Source organism: Cucumis melo, chromosome 12 (genome assembly GCF_025177605.1).
Source record: "Cucumis melo cultivar AY chromosome 12, USDA_Cmelo_AY_1.0, whole genome shotgun sequence".
NCBI classification, from domain to species: Eukaryota; Viridiplantae; Streptophyta; class Magnoliopsida; order Cucurbitales; family Cucurbitaceae; genus Cucumis; species Cucumis melo.
Window position 1 is genome coordinate 14,071,699 of NC_066868.1, and position 19,160 is coordinate 14,090,858.

Here is a 19,160-nt window from a genome sequence, read left to right on the forward strand (position 1 = left end):
TGAGTTGTTTGAGGGAGTTTTGATATTGAAGTTTTTTGGTTTTTTTAGAATTTCTTTAATATATGATACAGTCTTGTACTATATAGTAAAATATTTACACTCTAGAAAAATTCCGAAAATGGAAAAAGCTCAGAGACCCACTGTGTAAAATACCAAAAATGTCTCGTCAACCACGCCGTCAATAACGTGCATGTAATATATTTGCAATTTATACGCGATCGTTTATATATGGTTCAATATATACGCGATCGTTTAGATATGTTCAATATATACGCGATCGTTTAGATATGGCTATAATTTATACACGATCGTTTAGATATGGCTACAAGACGATCGTTTAGATATGGCTACAAGACGATCGTTTAGATATTGTTATAATTTATATGCGATCGTTTAGATATGGCTACAACGCGATCATTTAGATATGACTGCAATTATTACGCGATCGTTTAAATGTGGCTACAAGGTGATCGTTTAGATATAGTTATAATTTATACGCGATCGTTTAGATATGACTACAATTTATTCGCGATGGTTTACATATGGCTATAATTTATCTTTTCAATTTCATCATTTAATTTTGTTATAGGATCGTTTAGATCTGAGCACCCAAATCTAAATGATTTTTTTTAAAAAAAATTGGTACATGATTTTTTTAATTCTTTTTAATTCTTTTGATACACGATCATTTAGATTTATTTAGACAATTGTTTACTTTTTTACATGATCGTTTACATTTGTCTACTCCAATACAAATGATTTTTTTCAAAAAAATTTATACACAATCTTTTATTTTTTTATCTTTTATTTTCTTTTTTTACACGATCATTTAGATCGTTTACATTTGGCTACTCCAATCTAAATGATTTTTTTTCAAGATTCTTTATACACAATCTTTTATTTTTTTTACACGCAAGATTCTTTATACACGATATTTTAGATTTTACTATTTTGTCGTACATAGTCTTTTAGATTTGGTTATCAAATGTAAACGCGTAAAAGAAAAACGATGGAAAGAAATCGCAGTGAAAAAAAAGAGGAGGAAAAGTAAAAAGACTGGAAATAAATCGAAGCGAAAAAAAGGAAAAGAAAAAGAAAAAAAAAACGATGGAAAGATTAAACGAGAATTGAAAAATAAGAAAGATGATGTAAAGAAATCGCATAAAAGAAAAAGAGAAAATAAGAAAGACGAAATCAACGGGGAAGACGAAATAACAGTAAGAAGACGAATAACAAGGAAGAATAGAAAGATGGAAGGGAAAACCTCCAATATACGGATCATAAATAGTTTACAGTTTTGTTATATTTATGTAAGTTTTCCTTGCAAACTATGGAAAAAAAAACTTAAATTGGTTATGGAGAAGATTTGATAGATTTTACGTAGATGGTTTTATTATTATTATTATTATTATTATCTGCACTGTAGGATTGATTAGATTTGATTTTGGTATAGAAAGGAAGGAAAAGGAAAAATGAAAATATTGGTTTCCGAAGTTTTTGGTAACTTATTTAGTGGTTATAGTGGATAATATTAATTATATTTTGAGAGACCTACTATGGTGAATATTAATTAAGGAATTTTTATTATTTGAATAGGAGTTAGCAATCATAACCACGTCTCTTTTTTCCTTTTTCTTTTTGTTAAAATAACCACGTCTCTTTTCTTAATAATAACAATATTATTATTATTATTATTGAAAAAAAGAAAGAAAAGAAAAGAAAAGAAAAGAAAAAATCTATAGCAAAAGGCAAAACCCAAAATGGGAGCTACATATTTCTCAAATTTATAATCTCATCACAAATTCCCCTCCCCCCCCCCCCCTCTCTCTCTAAAATGAACGGCGCCCACACATCCATTCCGATCTCCGACGACGATCCAAAGGCGCCGCTTCTTTCCGCCAACGACTCTCCCGTCCACCGCTCCGGCAGCTTCCGGTCGACGGCGAAATCCATCTTCAACCTTAAAAACTTGTACGTCCTTCTCGGGCCAATTCTATGCGCCGGCGTGTGCTACTTCGTGAAGCTGGATGGGCCGTCCGGTGTGGGGAGCCGGAACATGCTGGCGGTGTTGATGTGGGTATTCACTTGGTGGCTAACGGAAGCAGTGCCGATGCCGATAACGTCGATGTCGCCACTGTTTCTATTTCCGATTTTCGGAATAGCGGCGGCGGATGAGGTGGCACGGTCTTATATGGATGATGTGATTGCGTTGGTTCTCGGGAGTTTTATTCTTGCTCTCGCTGTTGAGCATTACAATATTCATAAAAGATTGGCTCTCAATGTGAGTTTTTAATTGATTTCTTTTTTGTTTTCTTAATTTTTCCTTTAATATAGAATTTTGTTTGAATAAGAAATTATGGATTTGATGATTGATTGATATTGGGAGACACTATTTTCCGCGTTCACTCTCTATTTTTCTTACTTTTGGATGACTTATCTCTTTTCTTTTTTAATTATTTTTTTGTAAAAAAAAAAAAACGTTTTAATAAACTATCAATTTCTTAGTCACATGATTTAAATTAGAGACATGCTATTCGTGCTATATTCTCTAAATCCAATTTTTAGACCTAAAAATAAAATTTTTATAACTCTTTTGTTTTTATTATTTTCTTATATTTAAAATTGTGTTTGTGTTTTATAAGTATTCATTTTTTGTAAGTAATTATTACAACTTTTAGCCATTTTTTTTTTAGTTTCCAAATGATAAATAAGAAAAAAGATTAATAGGTCAGATAGGGTTGGTTAAGATTGAAAAGATCCCTAAATTAAAAATTGATTTTGTTGAGTATTAGTTATGACAATTTAAAACTCCCGAAAGTGATAATTTTGTTTAAATATACATATACATACATATACATATTAGTTTTTTATATTAGTTTTTGGAGTTAAAAAGTAATTCAAATAACAATACATTTTAAAAAAGAAAAAATAAATAGTGGTCAAACACAGTTTAATTAACTAGTTTTGGATTGATTAGAAACTTAGTTCAATTAGGAGTTAAATTTGTAAAGCTTAATTTTCAAAATTCATACATGTTCTTTTTCCATTTTTAAGAAGGTGGTTTTCACTTATCAAAATTTGAAAATAATAATAATAATAAAAGAAAAAAAAAAAGAACAAGTTTGAACAAAAGCATTCTTTTAGTTTTCATGACTTAAATTTTTCTAAAATATGAATAGAAAGTTTGCACGTGAAAGTAGAGTTGTAATTCTTAATATTTACAAATTAGACTAAACCAAAATTTTATTACATCCAAAATCACAGAATCCAATTGACAATTTTGGTAAGGAAAAAAAAGGAAAAGAATAGACAAATTAATCCCATGTTACAATGTCTCCCTCAAACAATTTGGACCATTGAATAAATGTTCAGGTAACTCTTCTTTTCTGTGGGGACCCACTGAACCCACCACTGCTTCTTCTCGGAATCTGCGCCACCACTTTCTTTGTCAGCATGTGGATGCACAACGTCGCCACCGCCGTCATGATGATGCCCGTCGCCACCGGAATTCTTCACCGTTTTCCGATGGGTTCTTCCCGTTCCGCCGCGGAGACCAACTTCTGCAAGGCCGTCATTTTGGGGGTTACTTACGCTACCCCAATCGGAGGGATGAGCACTCTCACCGGCACCGGCGTCAATCTCATACTCGTCGGAATGTGGAAGAGCTATTTTCCCGAAGCTGATCCTATTAGCTTTAATACTTGGAGCTTTTTTGCTCTCCCAATGGCTTTGTTAATCTTCTTTATTTTTTGGGTCGTCTTGTGTTTGATGTATTGCCCCAGAGGGTCTGGACCTGCGCTTTCCACTCATCTCGATAAGACTCAGCTTAAGAGAGAACTTGACGCATTGGGTATGTTCACCATTTGAAATTATGTGTGTTTCATTTGTTCTTTTTTTTTTTTTTGAGATTTTTTTGATTAAGGGAAATTGGATTGTGAAACAGGGCCAGTGGCTTTTGCTGAAAAGATGGTGTTGGCTATTTTTTCGGTGTGCCACTAAACTCATGATCTTGACTTGTTGATTTCTTTTCTTTTCTTTTTCTTTCTTTTTTATCTGAGTTTGAGCGTTCTGATTGTGGAGAAATGAAATTTGAACGAGCTTTGTTTTTCTTACAGATGTTGATTTTCTTGTGGATGACGAAGAACATCACTGATGATATCCCTGGTTGGGGAGCTCTATTCGATGACCGTGCTGGTGATGGAACTGTCAGTGTGAGTACTGCTCTTTCTCATACCTTGTTGCACATTCAAACAATTTTCTTGTTTAGACCATAAATTAGCTGTAGATAAAGAATTTGGGGTTTGATGCTTATCTAATCTAGTATGAGACAAGTTCTCTGTTCGAATTATTGTAAGTAACATGGATAGTCACACTCACTCGTTGAATCTTTTTTCTATCATCCAAGCCTACGAAAGATGGATAAGTGTTGATAAGATTTCTCGTATTCTATCTACTTAAGCTTATGGTTTTAGCAATGATTTAATATGGTATCCAAGGAAATTTGGTCGGGTCAGACACTTGTAACCGATTTAACCTCTCCTATTTAAGATTTTGGGGCTTTTAATGCTGATTTCGAAGTATTCTAAGTAATATTGATAATAACTCTTCAGTTTTTTCTACTAATGCCTAAGCCTAAAAGTGAAAGAGAAAGGTTGATAACACAAAGAAAAGTTTACATATACCAAATCCTATCTACTTAAGTTTTGAGTTTATATAGTATCCAAGAGGAAGTTTGGTGGGTTCAAAGACCTGTAATGTTATTTCCTTTCATAGTGTAAACTAATTCTCAAACGCACAGATGAGAAAAAAGTAGTTTCCAGGCCAAAGAACATTTTTTATTAGATTTATGAGCTTAAACTCTTAGATTATATTCGATTTTACAAGTTGGTGACGAGTTTTGAACTCTACAGGTGATGATGGCAACGTTACTATTCATAATCCCGAACAGGAAGCAAGAGGGAGAGAAATTAATGGACTGGAACAAATGCAAGAAGCTGCCATGGGGGATCATATTGCTACTAGGAGCAGGATTTGCCATAGCAGATGGGGTGAACAAGAGTGGGCTTGCGGACATATTAGCCAACGCATTGAACTTTCTAGAGAAAGCTCCATACTTAGCAGTGGCCCCTGCAGTATGCCTTGTAAGCAGCCTCATCACAGAGCTTGTGACATCAAACAATGCCACCACGACGCTGGTGATCCCAATCCTCATCCAAATAGCCAGCATAATGCACCTCCACCCACTCTTCCTTATGATCCCGGGTGCCGTTGGCGCACAGTTCGCATTCTTGTTGCCCACTTCAACCCCTTCGAATGTGGTTGGGTTCAGCACTGGCTATATTGACATTCCGGACATGATCAAGATTGGCTTGCCTTTGAAAATCGTTGGCATTGCTGCTGTCTCCCTTCTGATGCCCTCTCTCGGTACTTTTCCTCTTTTATTCCTTTTTTGCTTTTCGATTCTGTCTCTTGCGCTTTAACCTTTTTTAGTTTAGGATTTTTGTTTGTAGATGTTGACTCTGGCTGAATGGTAGTATTTCTTAGTGAGTTGAAATGAATTTAGAGGAGGAATTAAGTCATCTAAAGAAGGAAACTTTTCAATTCTTTCTCCAAAACTGCTAAGCTTGCAGTAATTTGAAATTTTTTTCTACGAGAGGTCTTCTTTCTTTTATAAGTCTCCAAGTATTAAGGCGTAAGTTTGCTATCAAAGAGACTAAGTTGGTACGTTTTAGACAATAAGGACTAGATTGAAAGAGACCAGAACAAATGTAAGAAAATTATATTTTTGTCCTTGGTTTTTCTTGTATAAATACCATATTCATTAAGTTAATATTACAAAGGAAAATACCTCTTATTTACCAATATGGTATCAGAGCAATTTTGAACCCTAAATCCTGCTGCCCTTATTCGTACGATTTTTTTCAACCTTTCCGCCCACTTATTCGCACGATTTCTCTTCCTTCAACCTTTCCGCATCTTCACACTTCCCATACCCGAAACTCAGACTCCTCCAACCTTCAATGGAGAACCAATCCAGCACAAATGGAAGTCGATCCGATCCATTTATTGCTGCGAACTCTCAAATTGATGCCCAACTCAATCAATCCCTACTTCATCCATCATTCGCTTGGTCCAACGGCTGCAATAGTTATGCAACCTTTGACCGGAGCTATCAACTACATCTCGTGGAGTCGTGCGATGTTAATGGCGATTTCTGGGCGAAATAAGGCCGGGTTCATCACCGGAAAAATCCAGAAACCTTCCAATGGCGTCTTACTTGATGCCTGGATCTGCAACAATGATATTCTAGCCTCATGGATTCTTAACTCCGTTTCAAAGGAAATTGCAGCAAGCATTATCTACACAGGATCAGTTAAAGAAATATGGGATGAATTACGCCAAAGATTCAAACAATCAAATGGCCCCAGCATATACCAACTTCGAAAAGAATTCGTCACTTTGCGACAAGGAAACATGACAATCGAAACATACTACACAAAACTCAAAACCATATGGCAGAATCTGAATGAATACCGACCTACAAATGACTGCACATGTGGAGGTTTGAAACCATTCATTGATCATCTTGAATCTGAATATATTATGACCTTCCTGTTCCTGATGAGACCAAATGATTCCTATGCCGCTGTAAGAGCACAAATCCTCCTTATGCAACATTTTCCTTCAATCAACACTGTATTTCTTTGCTGATTCAAGAAGAACAACAAAGATCTGCTGGCATTTTAACCCCTCCCATTGATCCTGTGGCTTTAATTACTACTCAAAATATTGCTCCAACCATGGCTATCTCAACTGATCGAAATCGCAAAAAGGAGCGCCCTACTTGCTGCTACTGTGGAATTAAGGGACACATAGCAGACAAATGTTACAAGAAGCATGGATATCCTCCAGGTTACAAACCAAGAAACTCAAACCCCATTACTACTGCACCAGATACCTCAAAAACCAACAAAGTTGCCAATACCAATTCAACTGCTGCCAATCATTCTCCTGATTTTTTCTCAAGCCTAAACTCAGAACAATACAGTCAATTGATGACTCTACTCAACAACCATCTCCAAGCAGCCACTACAGCACCTATCACTCTGACAACTACCATAACTCACACTCCAGGTATCTTCTCCTTAACTTCACATAATAATCAGTCACATGATGAATGGATCATAGTCTCAGGAGCATCTAGACACGTATGTCATGATAAGTCCCTTTTCAGAAATTGGAGTCATACAAATAACATGTTTGTAATGCTACCTAATGGCCATCGTATATCTGTTGATCTTATTGGAGATATCCTAATAAATGGGTCCCTGCTATTGAAAGATGTATTGTTCGTGCCTCAATTTGCATACGACCTCATCTCGGTCAGTTGCTTATTGATCACTAAAAATATATCACTTGACTTTCAAAGTACTTGTTGCATCATACAGGATCTTTCCCGACCAATGATGATTGGCAATGCTAGTTGCCAAAATGGACGGTATGTTCTCAATAAAGAGGCTAATACCAACTGTGTTGCTGCTGGAGTTAAAATCAATGCCATTTCAGTTGATACATGGCATCAACATTTAGGTCACTTATCACCTAAATGTCTCTCTTATTTGTCTTCAACCTTATGTTTGTCTAATCATTCCATACATCATTCATCATGTCATGTATGCCCATTAGTCTAACAAAAAAGGTTATCATTTCATTCAAATAATAATGTTGCTTCTTCTCCATTTGATCTTGTCCATGCTGATATATGGGGACCTTTTAAAATACCTTCTTATGGTGGCTACAAATATTTCTTGATATTAGTTGATGATTGCTCACGCTTCACATGGGTATATATGCTAAGGCAAAAGTCTGATGTTCTTCACATTGTACCTAAATTTTTTCAGCTCATCGAAACTCAGTTTTCAAAAGTCATCAAGAGTTTTCGGTCTGATAATGCCCATGAACTAAAGTTTACTGAATTCTTTGCTCAGAAGGGAACTGTCCACCAATTCTCTTGTGTTGAACGACCTCAGCAAAACTCAGTAGTAGAGCGGAAACACCAACACCTTCTCAATGTAGCCCGTGCTCTTTTTATCACTCAAGAGTTCCAATCCGTTTTTGGGCAGATTGCATCCTAACAGCAACCTATATCATAAACAGAACCCCAATGACACTTTTGAAAAACAAGTGTCCATTTACCATTCTCCATGATAAACCAGTTGATTATACTCACGTGAGAGTCTTTGGCTGTCTCTGCTATGCATCCACCCTCTCATCACAAAGATCCAGATTTGATTCCAAGGCCTCACCTTGTATCTTCATTGGTTACCCACCAGGCATGAAAGCATACCGCTTATACGATATTGAAAGAAAAACCATCTTTATGTCACGAGATGTGACATTCCTTGAGCAACATTTCCCCTTTCATTCAATATCCACCAATGACCACTCAGAACTTGAAAATGCCTTCCACGACCTTGTCGTACCTATACCAATACTTGACACCCACATCACCACCCAAACCATTGCTGAACCTATCATCGAAAACCCAAATACTGACAGTTCACCTGAAATCCAAGCTGAACAGGATGCTACAAATGCAGACAGCATACCAAATATGGCCAATACAAAACATACCACCGTGCCTTGTAACCTACCCATGCCTCGTAAATCCACAAGGCAACATAAACCTCTCAACTTCCTAAAAGACTACCACTGCCACCTACTAACCCATGGCTCCTCTCCAAAAGACACTACCTCATATCACCCCTTAAATAAGTCCCTATCCTATGAAAAATTGAATCCAACACACCGTACCTTCTTATGCAATGTGTCTACAGAATATGAGCCATCCTTCTTTCACCAAGCAGTAAAGTCACAGTCATGGAGAAATGCTATGGATGTAGAAATAGCTGCCATGGAAAGAACAAATACCTAGAGCATTGTTCCCTTTCCCCATGGGCATCATGTTGTTGGATGTAAATGGGTCTATAAAGTTAAATACCATGCTGATGGCACTGTTGATAAGCATAAAGGCCGGATGGTTGCAAAAGGTTATAGTCAACAAGAAGGCATTGACTTCCTTGACACCTTCTCCCCTGTGGCTAAAATTCACTGTCAAAGTACTTCTATCACTAACGGCCTCCTTTGGGTCGTCCCTATGCCAAATGGATGTGAATAATGCATTCCTTAATTGCGACTTATTTGAAGAAGTATACATGACATTACCAATGGGCTATTATTCCAAAGAGCAACAAGCTTCTTCCACCCCCTAGTCTGCAAGCTACACAAATCAATATATGGCATAAAGCAAGCATCCCGACAGTGGTTCTCAAAATTTTCTGGAGTATTACTCATAAATGGATTCTCCCAATCCAAAGCAGATTATTCCTTATTCACCAAAGGCCAAGGCACCTCATTTGTCGCTCTCTTAGTATACGTAGATGACATCTTAATCACAGACCCTTCAAGCAAAGAAATAAGCTCCGTAAAGGAACTACTTAGGTCACACTTCCTACTTAAAGACCTTGGACAAGCAAAATACTTCTTAGGCCTTGAATTGTCCCGATCAACAACAGACATTTATTTGTCTTAGAGGAAGTACTGTCTACAAATACTTGAAGACTCTGGTTTTTTGGCCGCAAAACCCACCCAATGCCCAATGGTGCCTAGTCTGCGTTTATCTATAACATCAAAGCCTTTGTTGACTCAGATTGGGGATGTTATTTAGACACTCGAAAATCTATCACTGGCTTTTGCATCTTTCTTGGAAAATCCCTTGTATCATGGAAAACCATGAAGCAAGCCACGGTTTCATGCTCATCGGCAGAAGCAGAATACAGAGCTTTAGCAAGTGTATCAAGTGAGATTACATGGCTAACTTACCTCCTTCAAGACTTGCAAATTCCTCATCAAGAACCAGCCTTAATATACTGTGATAACCGTGGAGCCATATCTATTGCTTCTAATTCGACATTCCACGAGCGTACCAAACACATTGAAATAGACTGCCACTTCATTCGTGATAAAATTCAACAAGGACAACAAAAACTTCTATCCATTAAATCTTCACATCAACTAGCTGACATGTTCACTAAGCCACTGCCTTCATCTACTATCCACGAGTTTATGTTCAAGATGGGAATCCGTAATCTCCATACTCCATCTTGAGGGGGGCATATTAGTTAATATAATCAGTTAGTTAGTTAAAGATTTGTTAATCAGTTGACGTAAAGAAATTACATTTCTATTCTTGATTTTTCTTGTATAAATACCATATTCATTAAGTTAATAATACAAGTGAAAATACCTCTTATTTACCAATAACAAAAAAAATACTATGATATATATATATTTAAAGTTGAAAGCTAAAGATTTGGGGTTGGATTGAAACTTTTCCGATATTAAGGACAAATTTGAAATGAACTACATTCATGGCATTTTGTACACTTTTATCTGGTTTGACTTCGCCTATCACTTTATGCCACGATTCACAACATTTTGTATACTATTTCCACTTTCTTGTTTAGTTTTTAGAAGTGCTCCCAAAATCCAAATCAAGTTATGAAACTAAAAGACGTTTTCAAAACTTATTTCTTTCTTTTTAGAATTTGACTTTAAGGATTCACATATTTACCTAGGAAAGATGAAAACTATATTGAAAGATATAAATCCTCAACTAAGAATAAATACTTATCAAACAGTCCTTTGAAGTATTTGGTTTCGATTTCTTCCCACCCCACCATTTTAAAAGTTTACACATTCACTAAAAAAAGACATTTAACAGCATTTTGTATGTAATCTAGTCTGCATTTCTTTTTGGGGTATATATTTAACTGATATAGTTTGATACAGTTCTGTTAGTTCTAATACAAAATTGAATTGGCCACTGGAATTTGCAGGAAGCTTAGTTTTTGAGACAAATAAGCCAATGCAGTGACTGCCAAATCTGAAGGTACTTGCTGTTGATTTTTGAGTTATTTACCCATGGAATCAGAAACCACCTTATATATATATATATGTATATATATACATACATATATCCTTTTTGTTATTCAGTTTTATTATTTATTTTTTTCAAGTTTATATATAAATTAAAGTAAACACCTGTGCATTTATATAGGAGCATCAGTTTCTTCTTCCAAAATATGTGTAGAGAGATGGCCTCTAAGGAAAGGAAATGTGGTAGGCATTGGTATATATATGTGTTTACCATTTGTAAAGCACAATGTAAAAAAAACATAATTTGAGAGTATAAGTGAGTGTTTAATGTTGCAAATGTTTATTTCTTTAAGCATCGAGTCGCATTAAAATATAGAGTTTTTGAAGTATTTTTTTCACATGTTAGTAAGTTCTTTTTTACAACGGTAATTAAGAATTTTTTTCCCGCCAAGATACATATTATTAAGAAGATTTAGACGCATAATAATAGTTCGTACCTTGGAAGAAGGAGGAGGTGATAATGCCCGACAGCCCCGAGGCGACATTTCTAATCGGAAAATGTCTAAATCGTACTAATAAGTAATTATATAGCAATAATTTTAAAAAATGGTAATTATAGCAAAAATCTATTGGTGGTGAGTGAGTCAATTATTGGTAGAGACTAAATTTAGGATATCCAATAGATTGTGAGAGTTTTATTACATTGCAAATTTTTTGACATTGCATTACATTTACTAATATTTTGGATCGGCTATATTTGCAATAACCACTTTTAACATTTTTAGAAGAAATAAGAGGTAAACATCTTACGCAACATCGGGATGACTCAAGTTTCATATTTGAAGATTGACTTTAAATATATTTTTAAGATTTTTTTTTTAAAATTATATAGGGATGGTCAGACATTTTGGTTAGCCAATGTCATTTACTTGAGTTTACAAAAATAAAAAAGTATATTTGAAAGTAATTTTAAAATTACTAAAATTATATTTTTCACGTTCAAAAATCACATTAAAACATATATTTAATCCTTTTAAATCAATTTAATGTCTAATTTATACACTTTTAAAAGTTCTCGCATTATTGAAATTCACCTTGAATGATTAAAAACATTTCTAGAATGGTTTTGAATGACAGAAGTAATTTTAATTATTTCAAACTTACTTGAAGGTAGTTCTTTCCTTCAGATATAGGCTCTTTTCAGTCCCTTCTATTTTTCATAAAGCAGGTGTGTGTTCCATGTTTGTCTCTAGCTCTCCAAACGAAAGGGTCGACTGTGATAGTATAGCTCTTTCTTTTTCGAGTCTTATTTTCGAAGGAAAAAGGCTTTTACATTCCGGCAAACAAAAAAAAAAGAAAAACATCTTAATTATCTATAATACTCCTTGTGCACCATTAAATTAATCGAAGTTCAAAGTAACAAGCATGAGAAGGAGTGCAAGCTCAAAAGACATGGAAGAGCGAGAAAAAGTGTGCGTGCAAATGAGTGAGGAGAAAAACCCTAGTATGCAAGAGCATTATTATATGCACGAGTAGTGAACAACCTTGGCATGTGAGAGCTGTTATACAAATCACCATAATTTATAAACGGTTAATAAAACAAACAATAGTATTTTTTTTTTAATTTTTATGTACAAACATATACCAACGATGCACGTAGGAATTTAACGGTAAAACAAATAGAATAGATCTTTATCATAAATAATATTTCTCAAATAAAAAGTACAATAACTAATTGGGTAAGTCTAAATTAACTTTTGGAACCAAACATAACAATTGAAAATTAATTCTAAAATATGAAAATCACCTTTAAGAGTCCAAACATAAATTTGATTGTTTAAAAATCAATTTTACTTAAATCTTTTTTTCTAAAATCAATACTCTAATTATCACTTTTTAATACATTTTTAGATTAATCGAAAGGAGAGTGATTTGAAGGAGACTTAAAAGAGTACAGGGAGGACTAGAGAACAATTTAAAGATAATTTTTTAAATAAAAAGGTTGGATTGATTTATAAAAGAACCACTTGAGAGACACATCTTCCATACAAGAAATCTTCAAAATATGTAATAAATTGCGTTATTGAGTTTTTTTTTTCCTTCAAAAGAGGGCTTAAACGAGTAGGTGTGTTTTAGAGCAACCTTCAGCCTTCTCTTTTCAAAGATTAAATAAGTTGTATATTTTATCGAAGAATTGTAAAAAATAACAAATTTAACAAAATATTTATAAGCTATAACAAAATTTCAAATTCTATCAATGACAAACATTTAATAGATACTGATAATATCAGTGTCATTGATAGACAGTGATAGAAACTTATTAGTTTTTATGATTGATAGAATTAAAAAATTTTACTATAGTTTATAAATATTTTAATTTATTTTGCTATTTTTAAAAATGTTCCTATCTTATCATTAGTATATCTATATTCGAAATAGTCTTATATTTTCTTATGGGTATGATAGCATAAAAAAAATATCATTTTTTATAGGCTAAAAATACTTGAGATAGTCCTATTTATGCATCAAATCCTCTATTTTGAAGAAAATATGACCTAGAGAAGCAAAGAACTCCAAAGGGACAACAACTCAATCACGAGCTAAAGAGAGCAAAAACGAAGCAAAACATCAAACTTGCAAGTTTGCCCCTGTTGGCGTCGCCTACAGTGTCACAGCGCCAAAACCTAAGAGCTCTATTTTCGTGCAGCACCGCGACGCCCAACTCAGCACTACAGCTCCTCTTCGAGCATCATGGTGCCGATGACGGTTAGCCCATTGCCCAATTGTAGCATCGCAACACTACAAACTTTTGTGTGCACATCTTCACGCACCTCTGCACGCATTTGCCTGGCAAAAGTGTATAAATCCCTCATCTATTTGTGTTTCTTCGTAATTCATCCCACTTTAATCCTTAATAGTTAGTGTATTCTCTTGTAAATTTTCTCCAAATTCATAAATAAAATTTCTTTCATCATTTTATTGAAGATACCTTTGGTGTTTATCTTTCTTCTTGGTGCTACTAAAAGATCGATGAAAAACTAAAGATACTTCTCAATAGATTTTAGTTTAATCTTTCTTGAGACTTTTAAGTTTTAATTGCATATTAATTTCAATCTTAGAATTGAATTCCAATCTTGAATTTATGAGTTTTGTCTAAATAATTTGATCAATCACGAGAGCATGAATCTTTGTTCAATTTCTAATGGCACTAAGCGTAGTTTTTGAATCAAAAGATTGATAATGGGTGATTCTTAAGTTAATTTTAAGCATGCCTTTTTCTTTTAATCTTTTCATGCATAGTCTAATTTGAATTCAATTAATTAATCATTCTCAAGATAGAAGTTTTTCTTACTTTTGAATGTCACAACGATGAAGCCTTAAAACTTAAAGCAAATTTAACAAATGCATGAAAACCGCTAGGTTGAAAATGCACTTAATAAATTTAATAGGAATTAGGGGTGAACATGATAGATCGAAAAACTGAGTTGACCGACTAAAACCAACCTAATTGAAGGAGATCTGTTGGACATAATGAGAGGTTCAATTGGTGTCAATTTGGGAAAAAATCCAAATAGATAACAATTTTTAAAAAGTTCAAAGGCTTAAACTAATAAAAACCGACCGATCAAACTATAATTGATCAGTTTATACTTCTTTGTAGTCGGGACCGATTCGAACATTTATTAAACCAACCATAGTTGGTTCGATCGAAAAATCAATTTCGACGAATTGATGCTCACCCCTAGTTGATGCAAATCTTGTTCATACGAGGTTAATGAGTTTCTTGAACGAACTAGTTGTGGATTAATTTTGATTGCAATATAGAAAGATTGACTAAAAATACTAATTCCATCTTTACTATTGATTGAGAGAAACGATTATCGTTTGTGCCCAAGTTTATTAAAAACCCAAAAAAATATATATACTTACTTTTGCATTCATTGCCAGATTTCACAAAAAAAAAAAAAAAAAAAAAAAAATCATTCCTATTTAGAATTCTTCATTTCTTCACCAAAGATTTAATTGCCCAAACAAAATTCCTTTGGATTCAATTGGGAACTTCTTCTTTACTACTTTTTGTAGTTTCTTGATTATGAAATTAACTGGTTTTACAAATTTAACTTTGTCGAGTGAGATTTGAGTGATTTTAATCATTTTCTTTTGACCATGCTCTCCCTCTTTTCCTTAACCAACAGGGTATTTTTCAAAAATATTGAGAACAAGCCATTGAGTAAAAAGTATAGTTTCTATCTATGTACTCTCCTCATAAATTATCATTTATAAGCTCTCATATTGCAAGCTAGGTCTTCTAGTAACAGCAAAGGTTTAGAGATCTGAACTTCTGACATCAAACGAAAATATACTCGCAGATTATAGTTAAACAATACACACTTAGGCATGTTTCATACTAGTTGATTATTATTATTATTACTATTTTCTCTCTTTCGATTAGGTTGAAGTTAAACTTGTTGAGATTTTTGTCAAAAATCATTAATGAGATTCTTTTTATTATTTAAAGATTATTTAAAAAAGAGGTTAAAAAAATTTGTTTTAGAAGATAAAAGATCTTCATCATAAATAGGAATCTTTTATCTATATCTTTTAAAGAAGATCTCGAAGATTTGATAGAGTGGTTATATATTGAAGCTCTATGCTTGGTTCGTGGAGGTATTACTGAACATTCAATTTGAAAGCATTCTTTCGGAAGAAAGGTTTTGAAGGTACATCAATTACCTTCTTTGAGATGACAAATTACTGAAGATCTACTGGTGATCTTACTGTGTACGAGTTGATAAGAAATATAAAAGAAGACTGAAATGGTTGAACTGCGGTCAATGAATTCAGCGGGAGTCTGAATTTATCTTCAAGAAGATTCATCCATAAATTCAGGAGAGCTTGAATCCTTTAAGTTATATTGTACTTAAAGATAATCATATACATAAGAAGAGTGTTCCTTATTGTATTGATTTATATTGACAACTTTGAATCTTAATAATATTTCTTATCTGAGCTAGAAGCTCCCAAAACGTAGGTGATATTTGCCGAACTGGGTTACCAAAGTTCTCTGTGTTATTTACTTATGTTGTCTCTCTAGCTATTACAACAGTTAATTACTTTAGAATTAACTAAAGGTTTTATTGATTATCTCATAATTTTTTCAAAAGTTACGATTTGAAGGCATCGTTTTAAATGCCACAGCGCCTAGTAAGTTTGTCTCTAATCTTTCATACGGCACCCTTCTACGTAATGATATCAGTGTAGAGAGTTCCTTTCTTTCCTTCTTCCTTGTGTTCAACCTTTAGGCATGGATGTTGGTGTAAAATTATATATAATGCTTATAAGCTTAATTTTAAAAAAGAACTCAAAAATCAAATCACATCACTGCCTAACGAGATCAATATAATCTATTTATAAATTGATTCTTTTCGAGCTCAAGAAAATTTCAAATAAATTTATCACTATACTAAAGATAGAGATCTTTTTAATTTAGAGCTATTTTTGCAACGAGATATAAACGGATTCAATTTATATATTAATTGTGAGAGTAGTTAACTTTTTTTTTAGTTCAAAGTTATTTTAGAAAATTTTCAATAGTTTAGGAGTATTTTTGAAATAAAACTTTAACGTTGTAAGGATATTTTTGAGACATTTTTGAAAGTTTGAGTGTGTTTTTGAAACTTTTGAAAGTTTATGGGTATTTTTTTACACAAAATGGAAAGTTGGAGGCACTTTTTATAATAAAAACAAATGTTGTAGGCTTCAAACAGTGGCGATTTTGAATCAAAAGACATTTATTTAAGGTGTTACAATGAAAAACAATGTAGTTTTTGATATCATTGACCAGTTTTGAATTTGAGCATTTAAATGAAGTACTATTTTGATGTTAGTGGAAGCTTAATGTTCATATCAAATTGGTGTTTGCAGGTGCCCATTGAACCACGTCCAGGTATAAGAATAAGAAGGTGTTGGAAATATGTGAGAATGTCGATCAATAGGAAATTGCTGTGCTGTGATGAACCACTATCCTGAAAGCAATTTCAGCCGACCGTGGTGCTAATCGTATTACCGGTTGGTCCCCAAGGTTAACATAGTTTCCTAATTCTAGCGTGCACTCGTCGAAACTAGGAATAGAAATAAGAACCAGACTCAGAACTCAGAGAAGATAAGTGAGTGGGAAGAGAGAATTTGATAGAGAGGAGAGGATGAATGGTTTTTTTTTTTTTAATGATGAAAGAAATGAAAAGTGAAGCTCAATTTATAGGAGAGGAGCTCTAACTGCATTTCGAAAAAGTTGTCGAATGGATGGACAAGCGCGCACGTTGGCACATGTTGGAATATCAAGTCGGACTCAGAAGGACCGAACACGTGTATGGCAAAGATAAAAAACGAGAATAAAAATAATTTCCAAAAGATAATCAGGCAAGTAATAAAAATTACTTTGTTTATTCGCGCAAGCATGGTTACTCGAACCCAAACCTGAGCCCAAGTCGCCCAGACAACGGCAACGTGCATGTGGTGACAGGGTTATGCTATCACCATCAACATATTTTGTATTTCTATTTCATGTCTTTGATATATAAACCCACTCACCTCTTCAAAATTTATCAATGTGAGACAAAGTATATTAATTTTGCTTATGGGCCAAAGGCCCAAATGTCATTTCTAACAATCCTTCACAAATGATTGCAACAACAAAGTTATTGCATACGTAGAGGAGGGAGAACGAGATTTTAACAGTTGAGTTTTGAGCTAGGAAAGGATATTAAGTTTAAACATCAATATTCGAATATTTGAATTGATGCATAATGAAGTAAGGCAATAACCTTGTTAGAGAGAGTGAACTGAATCTTGAACTTTCAATAACACTGGTTGAGATCCTTACAGCAGGCTTTGTACCTGGTTTTGGTTCTTGTTTTTGCAATATAGATTTGTGACTTATGGCCATACACATAAAATGAACCTCGGTCATCGTGAAAGCTCTAGAAAGAGACCTTTAAATTCTTTCATCAAAGGCGACCCCACCTTCAATATCACGTTATATGCTCCATCAAGTTTGCCAAAACAAACCACTCAAAAAGAGCTATGGAGACTTCATCATTATCCACACAAATTATGGATCACTCAAAGGTTCTAATATCATCCATCAAGCCCAATTCAGGACTGTCCATACAATGGGCTATGGACCATCAAGTCTATCACAACAGACCACCCAATAAGAGGCTATGGACCATCAAGTCTATCACAATAGACCACTCAATACCAAGTGCTATGGATCATCGAAGGGCTTCAGACCCATGTTTACTGAGGAATCTAGAACCACTTTTCTTGTTAATCCTTTGGTTAAAGGATCAGTCAGGTTCTTCTCAGATCGAACAAACTCTAAGGAAATAGCTCCTTCCTTTAGCAATTGTTTCACAGCTCCATGCCTTAGACATATGTCTTCTTTTGCCATTATGGACACTGTTCTTAGCAATACTTATGGCAGTTTGTGAATCACAGTGTATAGATATAGGCACTTATGCCTCCCATAATGTACATCTCCTAGTAGGCTTTCAATCCACTTAACCTCTCGTCCTGCCAACTCTAATGCTATAAACTCATATTCCATAATGGATCTAGCTATACAAGTCTGTTTCGTAGACTTCCAAGATATTGCTCCACCCCCGAGCAAAAATACATACCCACTAGTAGAGTTGACCTCATCATTATCTGTAACCTAGTTTGCATCACAATATCCTTCTAATACGGTAGGAAATTTGTTAAAGTACAAACAATAATTTATTGTCCCTTTAAGATATCTCAATAGGTGACATAGAGCATCCTAGTGGTATCTATCAAGATTATGTATATATCTACTTAATCTACTGACAACATATGCAATATCAGGTCTAGTGTAGTTCATCAAATATATAACACTACCTATGATCTTTGCATATTTAGGTTGAGACACACTGTTTCCTTTATTCTTCTTAAGATGTTTACTAGTGTCATACAGAGTTATTTGTGGAGAAACATCGAAGGAATCAATTTTCTTTAGTATTTTCTCAACGTAGAATTGTTTTCATTTTTCCTGATTTTAACACAAAAAATTATGTCTGCTATTCCTAGGTCTTTCATTTCAAAGTGTGATGAAAGAAACAACTTGGTATCATTTATCAATTCCAATTTGTTCTAAAGATCAACGTGTCATCAACATATAGATATATTATTATGCAACCAGC

The 19,160-nt window shown here is 34.1% G+C and overlaps 2 protein-coding genes across 3 annotated transcripts; both read left to right on the top strand.

The window, feature by feature from the left end:
• The first annotated feature begins 1,702 nt into the window (after nt 1–1,702).
• On the top strand, nt 1,703–11,290 carry LOC103501731 (tonoplast dicarboxylate transporter). Of its 2 annotated transcripts, XM_008465411.3 has the most exons (7): nt 1,703–2,281; nt 3,373–3,850; nt 3,944–3,987; nt 4,116–4,211; nt 4,911–5,424; nt 10,899–10,951; nt 11,120–11,290. In XM_008465411.3, exons 1-6 carry the CDS (start codon nt 1,835–1,837, stop codon nt 10,934–10,936), a joined length of 1,617 nt encoding a protein of 538 aa, XP_008463633.2. In that variant the 5' UTR covers nt 1,703–1,834; the 3' UTR covers nt 10,937–10,951; nt 11,120–11,290. The 2 variants fall into 2 exon arrangements, with proteins under 2 accessions (XP_008463633.2, XP_050936291.1); XM_051080334.1 differs by lacking the exons at nt 10,899–10,951; nt 11,120–11,290 and having other exon boundaries at nt 1,762–2,281; nt 4,911–5,604.
• On the top strand, nt 6,801–7,879 carry LOC127144423 (uncharacterized). Its single transcript, XM_051080335.1, has 2 exons — nt 6,801–7,134; nt 7,449–7,879. Exons 1-2 carry the CDS (start codon nt 6,801–6,803, stop codon nt 7,481–7,483), a joined length of 369 nt encoding a protein of 122 aa, XP_050936292.1. The 3' UTR covers nt 7,484–7,879.
• Nucleotides 11,291–19,160: the final 7,870 nt, after the last annotated feature.

Coding starts and splice junctions, on each gene's coding strand:
- LOC103501731 (XM_051080334.1), top strand. CDS start 1,835: ATGAACGGCGCCCACACATCCATTCCGATCTCCGACGACGATCCAAAG. Junction 2,282..3,372: donor ATAAAAGATTGGCTCTCAAT/GTGAGTTTTTAA, acceptor ATAAATGTTCAG/GTAACTCTTCTTTTCTGTGG. Junction 4,212..4,910: donor CTGGTGATGGAACTGTCAGT/GTGAGTACTGCT, acceptor TGAACTCTACAG/GTGATGATGGCAACGTTACT.
- LOC127144423 (XM_051080335.1), top strand. CDS start 6,801: ATGGCTATCTCAACTGATCGAAATCGCAAAAAGGAGCGCCCTACTTGC. Junction 7,135..7,448: donor TACCATAACTCACACTCCAG/GTATCTTCTCCT, acceptor TGCATCATACAG/GATCTTTCCCGACCAATGAT.